This window comes from Drosophila mojavensis, unplaced genomic scaffold (genome assembly GCF_018153725.1).
Source record: "Drosophila mojavensis isolate 15081-1352.22 unplaced genomic scaffold, ASM1815372v1 contig_36, whole genome shotgun sequence".
In the NCBI taxonomy this organism is placed as follows: Eukaryota; Metazoa; Arthropoda; class Insecta; order Diptera; family Drosophilidae; genus Drosophila; species Drosophila mojavensis.
Genome location: NW_025318858.1, coordinates 12,047,742 through 12,063,422, shown reverse-complemented (window position 1 = coordinate 12,063,422; position 15,681 = coordinate 12,047,742). Strand labels below are relative to the sequence as shown.

Sequence of the window (15,681 nt, the reverse complement as noted above, 5' to 3'; positions counted from 1 at the left end):
GACTGATCTCAGCTCTATCGAATGATTTTATATAGCATTCATTAAGAATGTGCCATGCCACAAAATAAAAAGATTCGTATACATTTACAGATCTTATAGCATTCAATAATATTGCTTGAAAATAATCTTATACAGAGTAACATTATACAGTGATGCTTGGATAATGGACACTAGCATATTATATTAATAAAAATCTCGAAAATCTTTAAGCACAGCTGAAGAAATTCATTTTGTTCAAGTCTTATGTTTTTTTCTAGGAATACGACTAATTTCAACAAAGTTACAGATTCAATAGATTAATCAGTACTGTACCATAGCATATACATATAAACAGTTCTCTACTTATTATAGAAGAAGGTCACTCAGAATGCGTATCACCGAGATTAAATCAAACACACGCCGGCATATATACGCGATTTGCTAATTGACGCCTTCTAACTTTGAAGTTCGAAGCGTTGACTGACATTTATATGTCTACGTTTGCCTGGGGCTTTTCCCTAATTCTGCTATACTTTGAAATAATGCTAAAGAGCTAAAGACATTCAGAAATCAATAAAATATGACATATCGTCGGTAATCGGGGGCGTGGCAACACCTTGAACACCTTTTCTGTTTCACATAAAGTTAATATTCAAATATTCCAATTATGGAAGTGGCAAATCGTTTTGATATCTGTTGAAATTATGCTGGATAAACCGCAAAATCAATAAAATAAAGATCGCATAGCTGTTTGCAAAACCCAGCGACAATTAGGTAATCAAAATAAATTTGGCCTTATAATTTTCGGGAGGTTTCGAAACATAGTTTCAATTCATAAAAAAAGTCTATTTTAATAGGAAAATATTTTACGAATTAACGAGGGGACGAATATTCGGACTGTAATGCCTATATAATATAATATATATTACGATTTTAAATCTAGTGGCGGACAAATGATATATATACATATATATATATAATACCTTTACTACTACTATTCGCATTAGTTTCTGCTCTCGCAGAGTTAAAAACGTAAATTATATTAATCATTATCATCATCTTTTACTATTATCAATTCCTTAGCTTTATCCTTTATTATTCTATTTATTTTAATCCCGCTTTCTTTTCTTTTGTTTGTGCTTTTGAATTCTGGGCGTGATTTGTCGAGTTTTAGCAGACGCTGACGAAATTCGTGCATTCGCTTAACGTTCAGCTCAGGTGGTGTCCTTGCACGTGAGCTGGTGCAGTTGTTGTTGTTGTTGCTGGAATTGTCTGTGTTGTTGTCCTGTTGGGCACTCGAGTTCGCTGTGAGACTGCGAGCTCGATCTTCGCTCGATTGGCTTCTCGCCCTCTCTGTTAGTTCGCCTCTCTGATCCAGCTGCAGCAGACGCTGATGCAGCTCACGTTTGCGTTGGCTGCTCGATATCTTAGGCTTTTGCTGAGGCACTTCCTTTGGGCGTTCCAAATTCATGAGACGCTGGCGCAGATCGCGCATTTGCTGGGCACGCGGCAGGGATGAAGAGGAAGACTGTCGCCCGGACTGCTCAGCAGTGAGATTACTTGACTTGGATTTATTTACTTGAGCGCTTGCCATGTCCACCTTCATCAATCGTTCACGCAGTTCGTTCACAGTCGAACGACGATTATTTGATTTGGCTTCAGTGGAGGCTGCGGGAGCAACTGGAATGCATTGACAGAGCTCCAAATGGTTTTCACCTCCCACTAAAATAGTTTATATATTTAATAGAGACATGCCAATTATTAGAATCAGACATATTTACAACTGTTTATCGTCTGCTGTGTTTCATCGCATTCCTGTTTTATTTCCGTATGCAGACGCTCTTCTATTTTAATGGGTCCTATGTCCATTTCATATTCTGGTACTTCATAATCATCCGGATATTCCTTCTTAATGCAGTTTATATCCATATATTGCTGCATTTTCCAAAAATTGTTTCTCCCTTAGTGAATACTGTAAAAAAAAAAAACAAACTTGTTTATTCCAGCTGTTTCTAGAGATGAGACTCTAGCATGAAAGTAATTTGTTTGTTACCTATCGCAATCTGTTAAGCCAATTATATCGATTATTGGATAGCGCGAAAATTTAAATTATATAGAAAAATAGAAAACATTTTAGGTTCTTCAATAAAATTAGAAAATCAGAAAAACAGGAATTAACGCCTTAATATAACAAAAAATTATACGATAGATAGAAGCAGTTTTGTTAATGATTTGATTTAATTATGTCCATTATTTATATTAATATCTTTTTACCTGTGACGTCACAAATTTTCTTACACAACTATCGAATCGCCATTCAATCTTCGTGCACGTATCGATAGTCTGCGAGTGCTTTGCGCCTTAGCAACGATCCCTAACCGTTTACCGTTTGAAATTTGTCGGCTGTATAATTTTTAAAGTTTTGCGTGCGTTTTTTTGAGCTATAAAATGCTAATATAAATTGCTGAATAAGTGAATAAGTTGGTCAAAAAAGCATAAGCTGATATAAGTGCGCATATATGTATTTGTATTTATACCTATTTAATACATATTTAAGTGCTGTTCAACTTATCTGCTGTAGTGAAAATAAAAATATTTCGAAATAACGGCATATTTCGTTCATTTTTTTTTTCCAGTGCCCATGCACATATGTGCATGGGTAAGTATGCAGTGCTAAAATTTAAATACATTAAATAAAATGAAATTAAATAAATGAAATAATGCAAATATGTTGCAACTCAATTATATTTTGGTTATTGCAATTTCGAGTGTGCTTGGTTTTAAGAATTGCATAAAAGAGCAGTAGAAAGATTTGCGAACGAGGGATAACTTCGAGTAATCTTCGGCAATTATACTTCGGTTAACGCGTTTGTGTTAGTGTTTGTGATAATAACAAAGAGAAAATGCAAATGTGTGACTGCTTTGGAAATATGAGAGTAAAAGAGACAAATGTGTGTGCAAAAAGTGTGATGAGAGTTCCAGTATGCAATCAAGATTTATTGGAAGTGTCTATTTAATGAAGCGAGTATTGGAATATTTGATATCAAGGTAAAGTGAAAAATTCTTGCACAATTTACAATTTATTTTATTTTTTAAAATTTGAATTGCCTCTAATACTATAAATATTATATTATATATAAAGGAAAAACACATTGAATTGTTTTATAATTTATTTTATTTTGACATTTTACATAAAGTCAGCTAAAGCTAAATAAATCTTATAATTGTAGTAATAGGGGGACTAGAAGATTATGCTTCCACAATTAATATCACGTAATATTCTAAACAAAATAATCCATTGATAGTCATTAACACAATTCTATAAACTAATTGACATCAGAAAAAAAAAAAAACATAAAATGAGAATTTTTCATGTGTATAATTTAAAAATTCCCATTAAAAAAATTAAAAATGTATTAAATTTATACTTTCAATTCCAATAAAGATATTGCGTTCCATATAATTTTTGAGTCCTAGTTAATGCTCGTAAAATTTAGAATATATTATTTCTCATCTAGTCCTCCCACATACCAATAGAGCTGTTGTTCTAGACAATGTTTTTGATTTGATAAAGCTGGACAATGTAGCACACTAAAACTACTAGAGAATTGTAATTTTATTTGTAATTAAGCTACATATTTAAACTAATTATAATTATTTCAATTGTATGTTTATTTATTTTTTACTACAATAACTCGCTGGCATGTTTTAGCCAAGCGCTAGAAAGTCGCTGCACTTAAGGTCTACAAATGATATATATTTTACATAGTTTTTTTTAAATATATTATTTTTATTATTTATTTATTATTTTCTTGATATTTCCTTTATTCAAGTATTATATGTTGACTAATTTGAAAATTTGATTTCACTTAAAGATTAGTCTACATATTGGGCTAATGGTAATGCATATTTATGTGTGTTGGTACCACCTCTCACAGTACATACATTTATATTATATTATATATTCAGTATTTAGACTTTTAACCGCTATACGCGCGTGGGTGTTCCAAAGATGGGGACGTTGTTGCGTCGCTGGGCCAGCGGGGAGGCGGGTACTGGCATCGGTCCGTTGTTGTTGTTGTTCAGTCGACGTTGTTGGCTATCCGAATGGGCACGTTCTATAAGAATTGATATTCTATCTATCAGATATGTGTCTCTATATGCATATACATCGATATATACATATATCAATGGGGTATAACTGATTTTGGACATGCTTGTTTGGGTGTTTCGGTTCTTTGTATAGGATCGCTGCATGCAATATTTAGTTCGTTCAATCAGTTATTTACCACATATTTTCCGTTTCTTCTGCAATTCGTTAACATGCAATTGAAATAAAAAATAATAATACAATATTTAATATTTACAATTAAATATATTAGAAAATTATAATGTGTTGCGTGCGAATGTTAGGGAGTTGGTTAATAATAGCTTACTAAAACTAATACTTAATATTTTATTCAGTAAAATCAAAAATATTCTACCCAATACGTAAAATATCTAATTAAAACAATAGTTTAAGCTTAATGGTTCAAAATAAAAGAATAAAAATAACTTAATCATAATATTATGTATATAAAGATGGCATACAGCAAAACTATAACAATAAAACAAGATTTATAGAAGATTTTTTGTAATAGTAATTAATATTTTTTTTTTTTTTTTTTTTAAGTATTATTGAAAAAAAGTTACTATTAAAAAAATCATCATTTTGAAGAAGCCAATTCTTTTCTATTCTCTATTGGTCATGCAAATTTAAGGCTAATTCCAAAAGTCAGTTTTGCTATAAATATATCTGGCTTTTATTTTATTTTTTTTATTTGGTTACTAAACTTTTTCTAAGTTCAAGTTATATACATACACATATAATATTTTATATGGCAATTAATATGCCTCTACACATTTTATTCATTCATTCAAATATATTATATTATTGTTGCTCAAAATACAATTCTTAAAAAAAATGTTATTTACAAAATTAGTAAAGTCATTCTCCCCCCAACTTAAACGTGCATTTGTGTGGATAAATATTTACCTCGAAACTTGAGGCCCTGGGCCTCATTGATGATGGCCGCCAGAGCTGGATGCTGATAACGCTCCCGGAAGATGGCCGATCCGTTCATGGCGGAGCCGGCGTTGCCGTTGAGCGTGCCGCTGTTGCCGTTGCCATTGCCATTGCTGTGATGATGCATGATCTTGTGCTGTGGCGTATGCTGGGGCGTTAGTGAAATGGGGGGCGTGGCATTGCCATTCTTATAGTAGCGATTCTGATTGGGATCATAGGTGCCGTTGGTGTTGGTATTGGTGTTCTGCTCGTGATTATGATTGAGACGATTGGCCAACTTAATGGATGCACAGCGCTCCTCCTCATTGTTGCGCATCTTCAGTATGCGCTGATCCTGCACTGAGTAGCGCGAGCCGTGCAACGCGTTCAACTGATTCAGATTGTTCACCTGGGCGCTCAGCTTCTTGGCGCGGAAGCTGCCGCCGGGCGAATTGTTGAGCAGCGTGCCACGTGATGAGCTGCCATTCGTTTCGGTGCTGTCGCGACTCGCGGCCTCGCGATAGCTGGAGGGGCGGTGTGTAGATGGAGGCGTGTCCAGGCCACTATCATGGGCCGAGCAGTCCAGCTCCTGTTTGTTGTTGGCCAGGCCAGCTGTGCTGCCGCCATTCGCATTGTGAGTGGGCAGCATGGGTTGAACTAGAACGGAGGGAGAGAGGGAGAGAGAGAGAGAAACTTTAAGTCTTAGTTATACAAGGTGGAAATTTGTTGAGCTCACCTGAATGGCGCATATCGGTGGGCGCACGAGGTTTGCGATAGAGCCAATCTCTGTCCAGTTCATTGCCATTGTCCGGTTGGGCGCTGATGCCGCGGAAAAGTCTGGGGCGACGCAACTGCACCTCAGCCTCCTCGGCGGTCTCCTCGTCAACCACCTGATTGGAACCGAAGCTGCTGTTGATGAAAATCCGCCGAGGCGAGCCATACAAGACGCCACCAGCCTGGGTGAAGCTGTTCTGCGCCGAGGCATAGCCATTCGAGTATCGACTGAGATTTGCATTGCTGTGATGCGGTATTTTTTGTGGTGTGGAGTGATTCGTTGAGATGCCGCTCAAATGATGATTATGATTCTCATTGTTGAGGGCACTCAGATCGGGCACAGAGTCGCTGAACAAAAATGGATTGGCACCCGCATAGCCATTTAGGCTGCCAGCGCCGATTTTATGACGTGCCAGGCCGCCGCCGCCGCCGCTCGCCGAGCCATTCGTCATCAGCCAATCGTCCAGGGCGCTGGAATAGGTGCTGCCCAGGCCAAAGTGCTGGAACTGCAGCGAGGCATGCGAGACGGGTGCGGCCAGAGAGGCGCGCGATCTGGGACCCTGAGCGATCTTCAGCGCGCGACGACGCTCCTTGGAGGTCAGCGTGCATTCCTGTGTTTGGGGAATCATTCAATTCCATTTAGTATAAATCCACTTTGGGCTAATTCATGCAAAGACTTACTTCCAGCAGCTCAAACCAATCCTCGAGGCCATCGTCGCAGCGCAAGAGCACCCGACCTTCGCGTCCCAGTAGCAGCCCAATGGCGCTATACGAGCGTCTATTGAGCCATTCCACCTTCTCCACGTCGACCAGCTTGACCTGAAATTATTTAACAAAACAATAATAAGTCCACGGTCCACAACATCATTGTTACACTGCAACACAATAGGAATAAAAGTCAAAGGTTAGGCAATGATCGCTGGACTGACTGACTGAATGACTGACTGACTCTCTGGGCCACGCAGCAGGGGTCTGGGAATTGGACTGCAGTTCAACTAAAGACGTGCACGTTTCTTAAGATTGTGATGAATGGGGACATGAACATCCAAAAGAATTAAAGCAGTTGCGTGATCGCAAGGGGTAAAGGGGATTCAAAATAGTTTTAAATTTCAAATGAAATTACTAGGGAGATTAAAGAAGAATCTATAAGCTAGAAATTGTTCAATAATATTTAGAAGTAGATTGTTAACGGTTTGATCCACAATTAGTAGAGCTTAGAACGTTGATATGAAAATTAAAAAATTCAGTTTGTAATAAAAAAATTTAATGAAAATCATAAAACAATTGGAGACCTTTTTTTTACTTAAAAAAACTATTCTTAAAAATTATTAAAGAAGAAAAATACATTTTGAAGTAAGATAAAAAAAAAAAAATAAATAAATAAATAATGAAATATAAATAAATTATGAATAATAAATAAATATATACTTTGTATATATAAATATAGGCTATAAAAATATATATTTTTAAATTATTTGAATGAAAAATGGAAATATATCAATTAAAAATTAATTACATGTATTTTTATTTATTTCAAAAATGGTTTAAGACCAAGCGCTTTAGTGCTTTTGTTAATCCTTAAGGCATTCCATATAGTAAAATTTTAAATACATTCTAACTTGAATTTAACTAATCAAATTATTTTCATATTCAATTTGGAGTTGCTGAAATTCTTTTTCTATTTTCTTTCTCTTAATTAAACGTGTTTCTTCCCCTTACTTTGGTTTCTTTTATTTTAGCTGTCGAAAATGCTTAGAATGTCTATGACATCAGCCGAGCTGTAGTTGCCATTTAAGATTGCATCGCAGTTGCCATTCGAAACTAATGCACTTAAATTGAATGGCAGACGCCATAAAATAAATTGCTACTCAATTATTTTTAGCACGTCTTTATGCAAAACTTTTGGTCCAACAACAATACAACAATTAAGTGGCTGGCGCCCTCTATCTATCTACCTATCTCGCTTTACACTATCTACCTTTCTCTGGCAACTATTGAGCGTTTCTTTTTGTTTCTTCGTTCACGTTGTTCTGCTCTCTAATTTGGTCTTAGTGCATTTTGCAACTCGGTTAAAAGTCATTAGGCCAGGCTGACAGTTTTGCCCTGGCCAAGTGCAAAAACTTTTTAACCATGTAGAACTTTTATTGAACTCATTTTTCTTCATTGCTTTTGTTGTTGTTGTCGTTGTGCTGGGCAAGTTTATTTGCTTGTTGTTGGCGCTGCTTTATGGCCAGAACTTAAAGCTGTTACCGATTCTGTGCTCCAGCTAAAAACTATACGAGGCCATTAGGCAAATATGTCAGCAGCGTGTGGCAATTAGCCAAGTTATGCGATATCAAACGTTGGCCAAGACATTTTTCTTAGCTATCCGCTCGCCGCTTCTATTTTTATGGCCAACCATAATTAAGTTGCTTTAAATGTTGCGCACAGTGAATGGGAAACGTTTTTATGATAAATTGCGCGATTTATGTTTACAATATAAAACAACACCAACAACAACTACAAAGATGGTATTAGATTGGATTTGAGATACATTGGGTTAGGAGATATGCGTGTGTGATCGCTCATCATGCCGCTGCAGCATGTCAAAAGCCAAAGGCCTTGTCGTACAACCATTAAAGTGCGCCCCAATAAAATGATCTAAGACTATAAGCGACGCGCTGGAATTATCTATGTGGGCTGCAAAACATGCCAAATATTATAGGTTATTTGTGGGTGCCATAGATACATATATATATATATGTGTGTATCTATAATTTACATACATATGAAAAGAGATTTATAGTACATTTATTTTGATCAGTTTTGTGTATGGAAAATGTTTATTTGAAATTATATTAATATGCGCTCTAGTTAATCCTGCTGCGTATTATAGCTGACTCAGCTATTAGACATTGATGTATGCGGGACTAGACAATATAGAAAACATTTTAAAAATGGTTCATTATTTATTTAAAAATTCAATTTTCTGAGAGGAATATCAATTATAAAAGAATAAGAATATCAAGAGACATTTAAAAATGATTTTATTGCATCATTAACTTAAATACTTTAAATAGATTAAGCATGTAAACAAATATGATATAAAACAATTAGGTGAAGATGTAAAATTTTTTAAAAATTTCTTTTTGAATATATTTTTTGATACCAGTAATAAAAATTGAAAAAAAAAAAAAAAAAAAAATTCGATTAATATTTTAATAATATTTTAAATACTAAAACAAATAGCTAAAAATTCTAAATTGGTAAAATAATGCTTGGCAATATATTATTTATTATCCAGTTTAAAATATTTTTCAGATTTAAAATAAAACAGAATTCAATATTAGGAAAAAATTTAATATAAATGTACATGCCACCAATATGAGTTTACATTTAATATTAAAAAGTTATTTAAAATATAATTCCGTTCCACAATTTTTCGGACTCCATTCCAACTCAATTCAAATACTTTTGCTTTCCTATTCAAAATGTATTGAAATAAGTTAACAATCTAACTTAGCTGACCCTCATTAATCCAATTTACAATCACAAAACAAAACAATGCATTTTCCAATTTCCGCCTCCAAAAATTATTTTAGTAAACTAGCCGCAAAACTTAAAAAAAAATAATAATAATAATAAATAAATAAAAATAAATTTAAAAAAAATAAACCGAGAGAGAGAAAAAACTGAATTAGTTTCAAGGCTGCCATTGATTAGCTGTTATTGTTATTGTTTGTTGTGTTTCATATTTTGTCATATTCAATAGCATTCGCTTGTCAAAACTGAATAATAATAAAATTCGATATGTAGGCTTCATGGTATTGAGTATTTCTTCATTTAAAGACATTATTCGGTGCGCTTTTGATTGATTTGTGAGGTTAAATCTCGATGCTTTATAAACTTTTCATATTTCTGATATTTATTTCTCGAACATTTTGCCATCTTTTCCATTTTAATTATGCAAATGCATTTTTTAAACGATTTCAGCGTGCCGCCAGGCATGCTCGCTCCATTAATATCGAATCATTATAGCGGGAGTATATACATATCCGATTTCCAGCATCAAAAATCAATATTGATTTCAATCACTGTCAAAATGCAGAGAAGCAGAAACAAGAAGAAAAAAAATCAAAGCAAAAACTGCAAACTTTGGTGGCAGTCGTAGTCAACCAGCAGGCTCTCGATTGCTGCTACCTTTTGCTCACCTCGCCACCCCCCTCATTATATGCGTCTCTCCGTCTCCGTTCTCCTCTGTGTCTCCCTCTCTCCCTTTCTCTCTCTGTCGTGATTGCTGTCACGTCACCTGTAATTATTAAGCATCGCTACATTTCACGCGCGATTGATTTTCCCCGTGGAAATCAACGGCTGACGGTGGGCACAGCAATGCGCTTCATTGACAGGTCTTCCAATCAACATCATCATTATCATCATCATCAGCTCGCAAAATTTTCAATCATTTTGAAATTTATGCAAAAATCAAATTAAATAATTAGACTGTAAATGAGGCTGTCTACTGCCTTTCATCGCACATCTAATTGATTAAGTTGATTACATTGACAAGGTGTTATTGATTCCAGTTCTCATGTCAACTAATACATAAACAGACGGGAGAACGCGCGTGTGTGTGCGCGCAAATTGGAATACGCTTTGAAGTGAATTCAATAAATAAAATGGAATACATTATCAATTGTCTAGCTGATAATAGGAAATTATCGTAGAATATACTTATTTCAATAAATTTAGAGAATGTATAAAATTGAAAAATATAATTAAAAGCAAAGTAAAACAATATATAAACAAAATTATAAAACAATTTTAGATATTTATAAATAAGTTATAAAAACTATATAAAACTAAACTAATTATTTGAATAATTTATTAACAATTAAAATGTTTAATGAATTTTAAATTAAAAATAAAAATAATGTCTTCAACTACTATTTCGAAAATTTCTTTCATAAGTAAGTGTATTATGTGCATAAAAAAGACAACTCCATAGATACCTCTAATGAGGAAGACAGCCCATGGCCTCACAGCTCAATGACTTGATTTCGTTCATGGTTCGTTTGGCTGGTTGTTGTCTTTGCTAATAAGTGTGGGTGTCTGAACTAGAGATGCCCAAATTCGGCAAAAATGTTCGATTTGAATATTCGATGAAATACTGAAGGTCTTGAAGGTGTAAAAAAAATGCTTGGACAAATTTAAAGATTATGTGAAATAGTTTTGCGAGGTTTAATGAAGAGAGGAATATAATTCAATCGATTTTTAAATGTTTATTAAAGATGTTTAATAACTAATACCACAATACCCTAATTTCCCATTTTCAATGAGAAAAATACAAATACAAACTGATTCAATTCTTTACGAAAGTTGTATTATACCACATATTTTTGCTAAAATACTCTTTATCCATACATTATATCACCGCAATTTGTTGCTGAAGATTGCTTTTCTTTCCCCCATCTAAACTTGTTTCTCTTTTTCGCATTAAATTCCATTTACCTTGATTATCTGCTGCTCTCGCTGAATTGTTTATTTTGGAAAATTGCCCGCAATAAATAAAAATGTTTGCTGCTGCGTTTGAAATTAATTTTAATTTTAAATCAAGCTGTAAACAACAAAACAGTGCAAACTATTTATTGACGCTGCTTTTGCAGAGATTTGAAGTAGCAAAAAGCGAGCTACATAAAATAAATAGAGATAAAACCTAAATTAAACGAAAATAAAAGCAATTTTCCCATGATCTCTTTATACTTGCTGTTGTTGTTGTGGTTGTTGTTATTGCTGTGCTAAGTGGCATTTGTATTGCTGCTGCTGCTGCTGCTGCTGCTGTTGTTGTTGTTGTAGCTTTATGTGCATTTTCCTTATTTGTTTAAAAGCAACAACAACGAACCATTTCACTGCAATCGTGTGTTTTATTTATTTTACTTTTTTGCTTTACTCTTTTGCTGCTTTCCTGTTTTGCTATGCATTTTAATTTTACCCGTTGCTCTTTAGCTACGTATTTGCTTTGTTTTAATGGCAAAGTTTTGGAAGCTGTAGCTGGTGCGGGGCAAGGCCAGTGGGCCAGGCTCTCATGTGGGACGTACCGATAGTTAGGCAAATTAACATGCAGTATCTGCAAGTTTTAGCCAATTAGCAGAGTTTTGGACACGCGGTAATGAGCCCTGTTGCAGTGGAGAAATGCAGTGGGAAATGGAGCTTATTCAAATAGGAATAGGATGCGACATATCAAGTGCAAGTTTGAATGAAAAACAGTTGAACTAATTCAGTTTATTTTTCATATTAATTTTTAGCATTTTTTATTTTTTTTTATTTTAGGTGTCTATATCTATATATTTAAATTTTTTTTAAATTAATTGTTTAGTTTTATTTATTTATTTTTATTTTTTAAATTAATATACTTCCATTTTTGTAATAGTCTTTTTACTTTATGAATTTTCATAAAATTAATTTTTTATTTAAATATATATATAGTTTATTTGAATATTTTGTAGTTGATTATTTTTATATACTTTTGTTTATTTTTCATATGCTTAGCGCTTCAATATTATCCCCCTCTCATTGTACTAAAATATATATCTATCCCAACCATCTCAACACATGGCAGAACGTGACTTTATGTGAGTGTGAGGCTACAAAGGGGAGTCAATTTATTAGCATTTGTTATATGGCTTTGTCTTTTCAAGGTGTGTCCTGCCCCCGTCAGATATGGGGCATAAAGCGCACACTTACTGTGCCACGCCCACTAGCGCGCTGCACAGTCATAATAATCATGAGTATGACAAAGTTATACTCGTAGTTCTCATAATACTTGGCATAAATCTCGTTGCGGTAATAGAATTTTACAATGCGTAGTAAATAAGCAAGAGATCTGTGCTTTTTGCTCGGGGTGTGCGCATAGTCTGTGTGAGAGTGTGTGTGAGTTTTGGGTGTTAACCTGGTCAAGCTGTTGAGCTAACCCCGCTCAGGTAACTCTGGATAATTGGTGGGGCGTGCTGAAGATTTATAGCGATATGTACAGTAATAAAAGTTTTAAGCTTAAATATAGGGTAAACCGAAAAGTGTTTTGCAACTTCCCATATAAATGACATCACCGACAACTGCAGACAACTTCTTAGTGTTGCAAAATATTATGGAAAAGTATTGTGTAAGTCAGAAAAAGACGACTTCTTTGTTCAGACCCACAAACCATATAAAGGACTGCAAGTGCATCAACGCTTTCATACCCTTTACTCAAATAATTATCAAAACGATAACAGGTTAAATGTTTACTAAAGTTTTTTTCAGGCTATAAACTTGAAAACAAATTTTAAAAAAATCTATAAATACTTGTTCAAAAATATCTAAAAACTGTAACTTGATCTTTAGTGCATAACCTTTGACATCTTTCATAAATGTTTAACTTGGCTACAATGGACTTACCTTAAATATAAATTGTCCCATATCCGAGGCACGTTCATTGGCCGAGCCCGAGGCACGTTTAAAGCAATGCAAATAGTCGCGGGTGAGCACAAAATATCTGCAATAAAACGAAATCAAAACAAAAGTAAATAAATAAATTTGACTCATAAAAAATCCATTTGCTAACCAACAATTTAAGGCCAAGTCTTATATTAAAGGTCAATTGCCTGAAGAGTCACTCAATAATGATGATTGTAAAATAATTATGATACAACAAATTTTTAACAATTCAAAAATTGGCAACAGCTTGCCAATTGGCAGTGATTAGATATACAATGGGCCACACGCAGGGCTCCGTAAAAAAATTGTTATTAATAAATAATAAATCATGCGTCAAAAAAAGAAAAGAAAAAGAAATACCAGAAGTCAAAGCCAAAAAGCCACTTGAGTAACTTGGCTACAAAAGCTGCTTTAGATTTTATGGCTTTCATAAGACGATGATAATAATATTTTATCGTCTCGGTCGCAGCAATGAAAAATCTTTTATTAATATGCTATTGGCATTTCCTTATTTTTATTTTTATTTTTTTGCTTCCTTTGAGAAATCATAAATTTTATTTTGCCCAAACTTAATAATGCATGGCAAGAGATATTTGCTTAGCGACTGTTTCTACCTTAGCCATCGATTTATTTATGGCGAAAAACTTTGCAGTCGAACGCAATGAAAATTCTGTTTCGACGAGTTCTTAAAAGGTGCTTTCAAATAATTCACAATGAAGAAGAGTTTCTTTCGCTAGGCCAACAAAAGAAGCGCCAAATTGATTGTTTGCCAGTTGGCAGTTGTTATACTCTGTGCCCACAAAAGGGAATAAGAGTATATTGGTTTTGCCTGTCTTTCCGTTTGGGTAAAAGCCATTCCGGCGCTTTCAAATTCAGAATATATATTTGATTGATAAACTGTCAAGATTTTCCTGATAGACCCACTAAGAGCATGACGAATCGGAAAAAACATTTTCCGGTATGCCAGATATCCAGTTATACTATTACAAGTCTTAGGACTTGTACCATTAGTATTGAGTTCCGGGTATAAGAGTAAGATGGGAAGCAAAGTATCACGCAGTTGGTTGCGCCCAACTGCAACGTTCTTACTTGCTTGAGCTTGAAGTTCTACAACGAATTGCAGCTCATAGCTCGCAGCTGCTTATTAACGTGGTCAAGCAAATTGAGCCAGGGCGAGACGTTAAATACTGTTTTGTAAACGAGCGATGCTGCTGCTTTCGCACCGAGTCTGGTTAATTGCTTAGCCATTGCTGTGGGTTTGGCTAATAATGTACCGCTGCAGTGATTAGTTAAGCTGGCTAAATGCTGGAAGCATGAAACGAACGTAAGAGCGTAGGAACGAGAGCCATGCAGATTGCAAGAACTTAATGAGTGGAAACTTTCAAGTAAAAAAAAAAAAAAAAAAAAACATAATACAAAGTAAAATAAAACTGCGAGTCGACCACAGAAGCTTATGAATAAACAAAACGCGCATAAATAAAGAAAAGTTAATGAAGCAACCGCTGGGAAATGAAATAGAAAACAAATTTAAATAATAATTATGGGATATAGTTAATTTTGATCTTTGGGCATAAATTGTATAATTTGGTTTTGTTTTTGCTTTTTTGCTTTTTTTTTTTTTTTTGTTTGATAATGTGCGCAAAGCATTTAATATGCCAATCAATGTTTTCAAATATCCAAATAAACCAAATGAGAATCATATACACATATGCGAAAATAATGACCATATATGTATGTATAGAAAAGATGATAGATGATGTGTACGGACAGCGATAAAAGTAAATATCAGCTAGATTATATAATGATGGAGTGAAAAACGATTAAAATTTATGAATAAGAGGTAAAAAAAAGAAAAAGCTATACAAAGAATAAACAAAAATAGAAAATGGCTACAGATTGATTTCATTATTATACTAAACTATTGCTCGAATGAATAACTAAAAAATAGAAGAACTTACTAATACTAATTAAAATTAAACCTTTGCATACTGAACGATGTTACTTGTTTCAACGAATTGATATATTACTAACATTTACTATTAAAATTCTAAAAATTAAAATATATTTAATATTTAAAGTATTCTTAAATTTACAAAAATGTGTTTAAAATTTCAAAGAATAAAATTTTTAATGAATATTATTTAAAAAAAAATATATATGAAATATTTTTGAAAATGAAAATGTCGAAAATTTGTTTTTGAAATTTAAAGTATTGACAAAACACAAAATGAATTTTATAAAAATTGAAAAGCTTTTTCCTAATCTATAACAAATATTTTTTCCTTTTAATATCATACTTTTTTATGAAAAATCTCAAAAAATGCAATTTTGTGCCTCACTCAATTATTTTGATTATACAAAATGTAAACATAAATGTATATGCTAAAATATTGAAGCTCAATAATTATAACACTCAATTGAAATAGCACTTCCCC

The 15,681-nt window shown here is 33.8% G+C and overlaps 2 protein-coding genes across 11 annotated transcripts in view; both read right to left on the bottom strand.

Moving 5' to 3' along the window:
- Positions 1 to 83: 83 nt before the first annotated feature.
- Positions 84 to 1,994, bottom strand: LOC6576599 (nuclear transcription factor Y subunit gamma). Of its 2 annotated transcripts, none has more exons than XM_002002552.4 (2): positions 1,761 to 1,994; positions 84 to 1,701 (listed from the first exon to the last, which is right to left on the bottom strand). In XM_002002552.4, the coding sequence occupies exons 1-2, from the start codon at positions 1,918 to 1,920 to the stop codon at positions 1,022 to 1,024; spliced, it is 840 nt and encodes a 279-aa protein (XP_002002588.2). In that variant the 5' UTR covers positions 1,921 to 1,994; the 3' UTR covers positions 84 to 1,021. The 2 variants fall into 2 exon arrangements, with proteins under 2 accessions (XP_002002588.2, XP_015020755.1); XM_015165269.3 differs by having other exon boundaries at positions 1,764 to 1,994.
- A 1,142-nt stretch (positions 1,995 to 3,136) lies between these two features.
- Positions 3,137 to 15,681, bottom strand: part of LOC6576598 (AAC-rich mRNA clone AAC11 protein) — a 67,066-nt gene continuing 54,521 nt past the window's right edge. For 6 of the 9 annotated variants that reach the window (XM_044008572.1, XM_044008571.1, XM_015165267.3 and 3 more), the window contains 5 exons: positions 13,208 to 13,304; positions 6,479 to 6,616; positions 5,760 to 6,408; positions 5,015 to 5,680; positions 3,137 to 4,097 (listed from right to left, as the gene is read on the bottom strand). In XM_044008572.1, coding sequence (XP_043864507.1) covers positions 3,967 to 4,097; positions 5,015 to 5,680; positions 5,760 to 6,408; positions 6,479 to 6,616; positions 13,208 to 13,304 — 1,681 coding nt within the window. In that variant the 3' untranslated portion in view covers positions 3,137 to 3,966. Of the gene's footprint in view, positions 4,288 to 5,014; positions 5,681 to 5,759; positions 6,409 to 6,478; positions 6,617 to 13,207; positions 13,305 to 15,681 lie in introns of all 9 variants that reach the window. The other 3 variants (XM_044008573.1, XM_015165268.3, XM_032728762.2) reach the window with 1 other exon arrangement.

Bases quoted from the DNA above. Each gene is read 5' to 3' on its own strand.
- LOC6576599 (XM_002002552.4), bottom strand. From the start codon at position 1,920: ATGCAGCAATATATGGATATAAACTGCATTAAGAAGGAATATCCGGAT. The intron at 1,702-1,760 runs GTAAATATGTCT...AAACTATTTTAG, and splicing joins ACAGCAGACGATAAACAGTT to TGGGAGGTGAAAACCATTTG.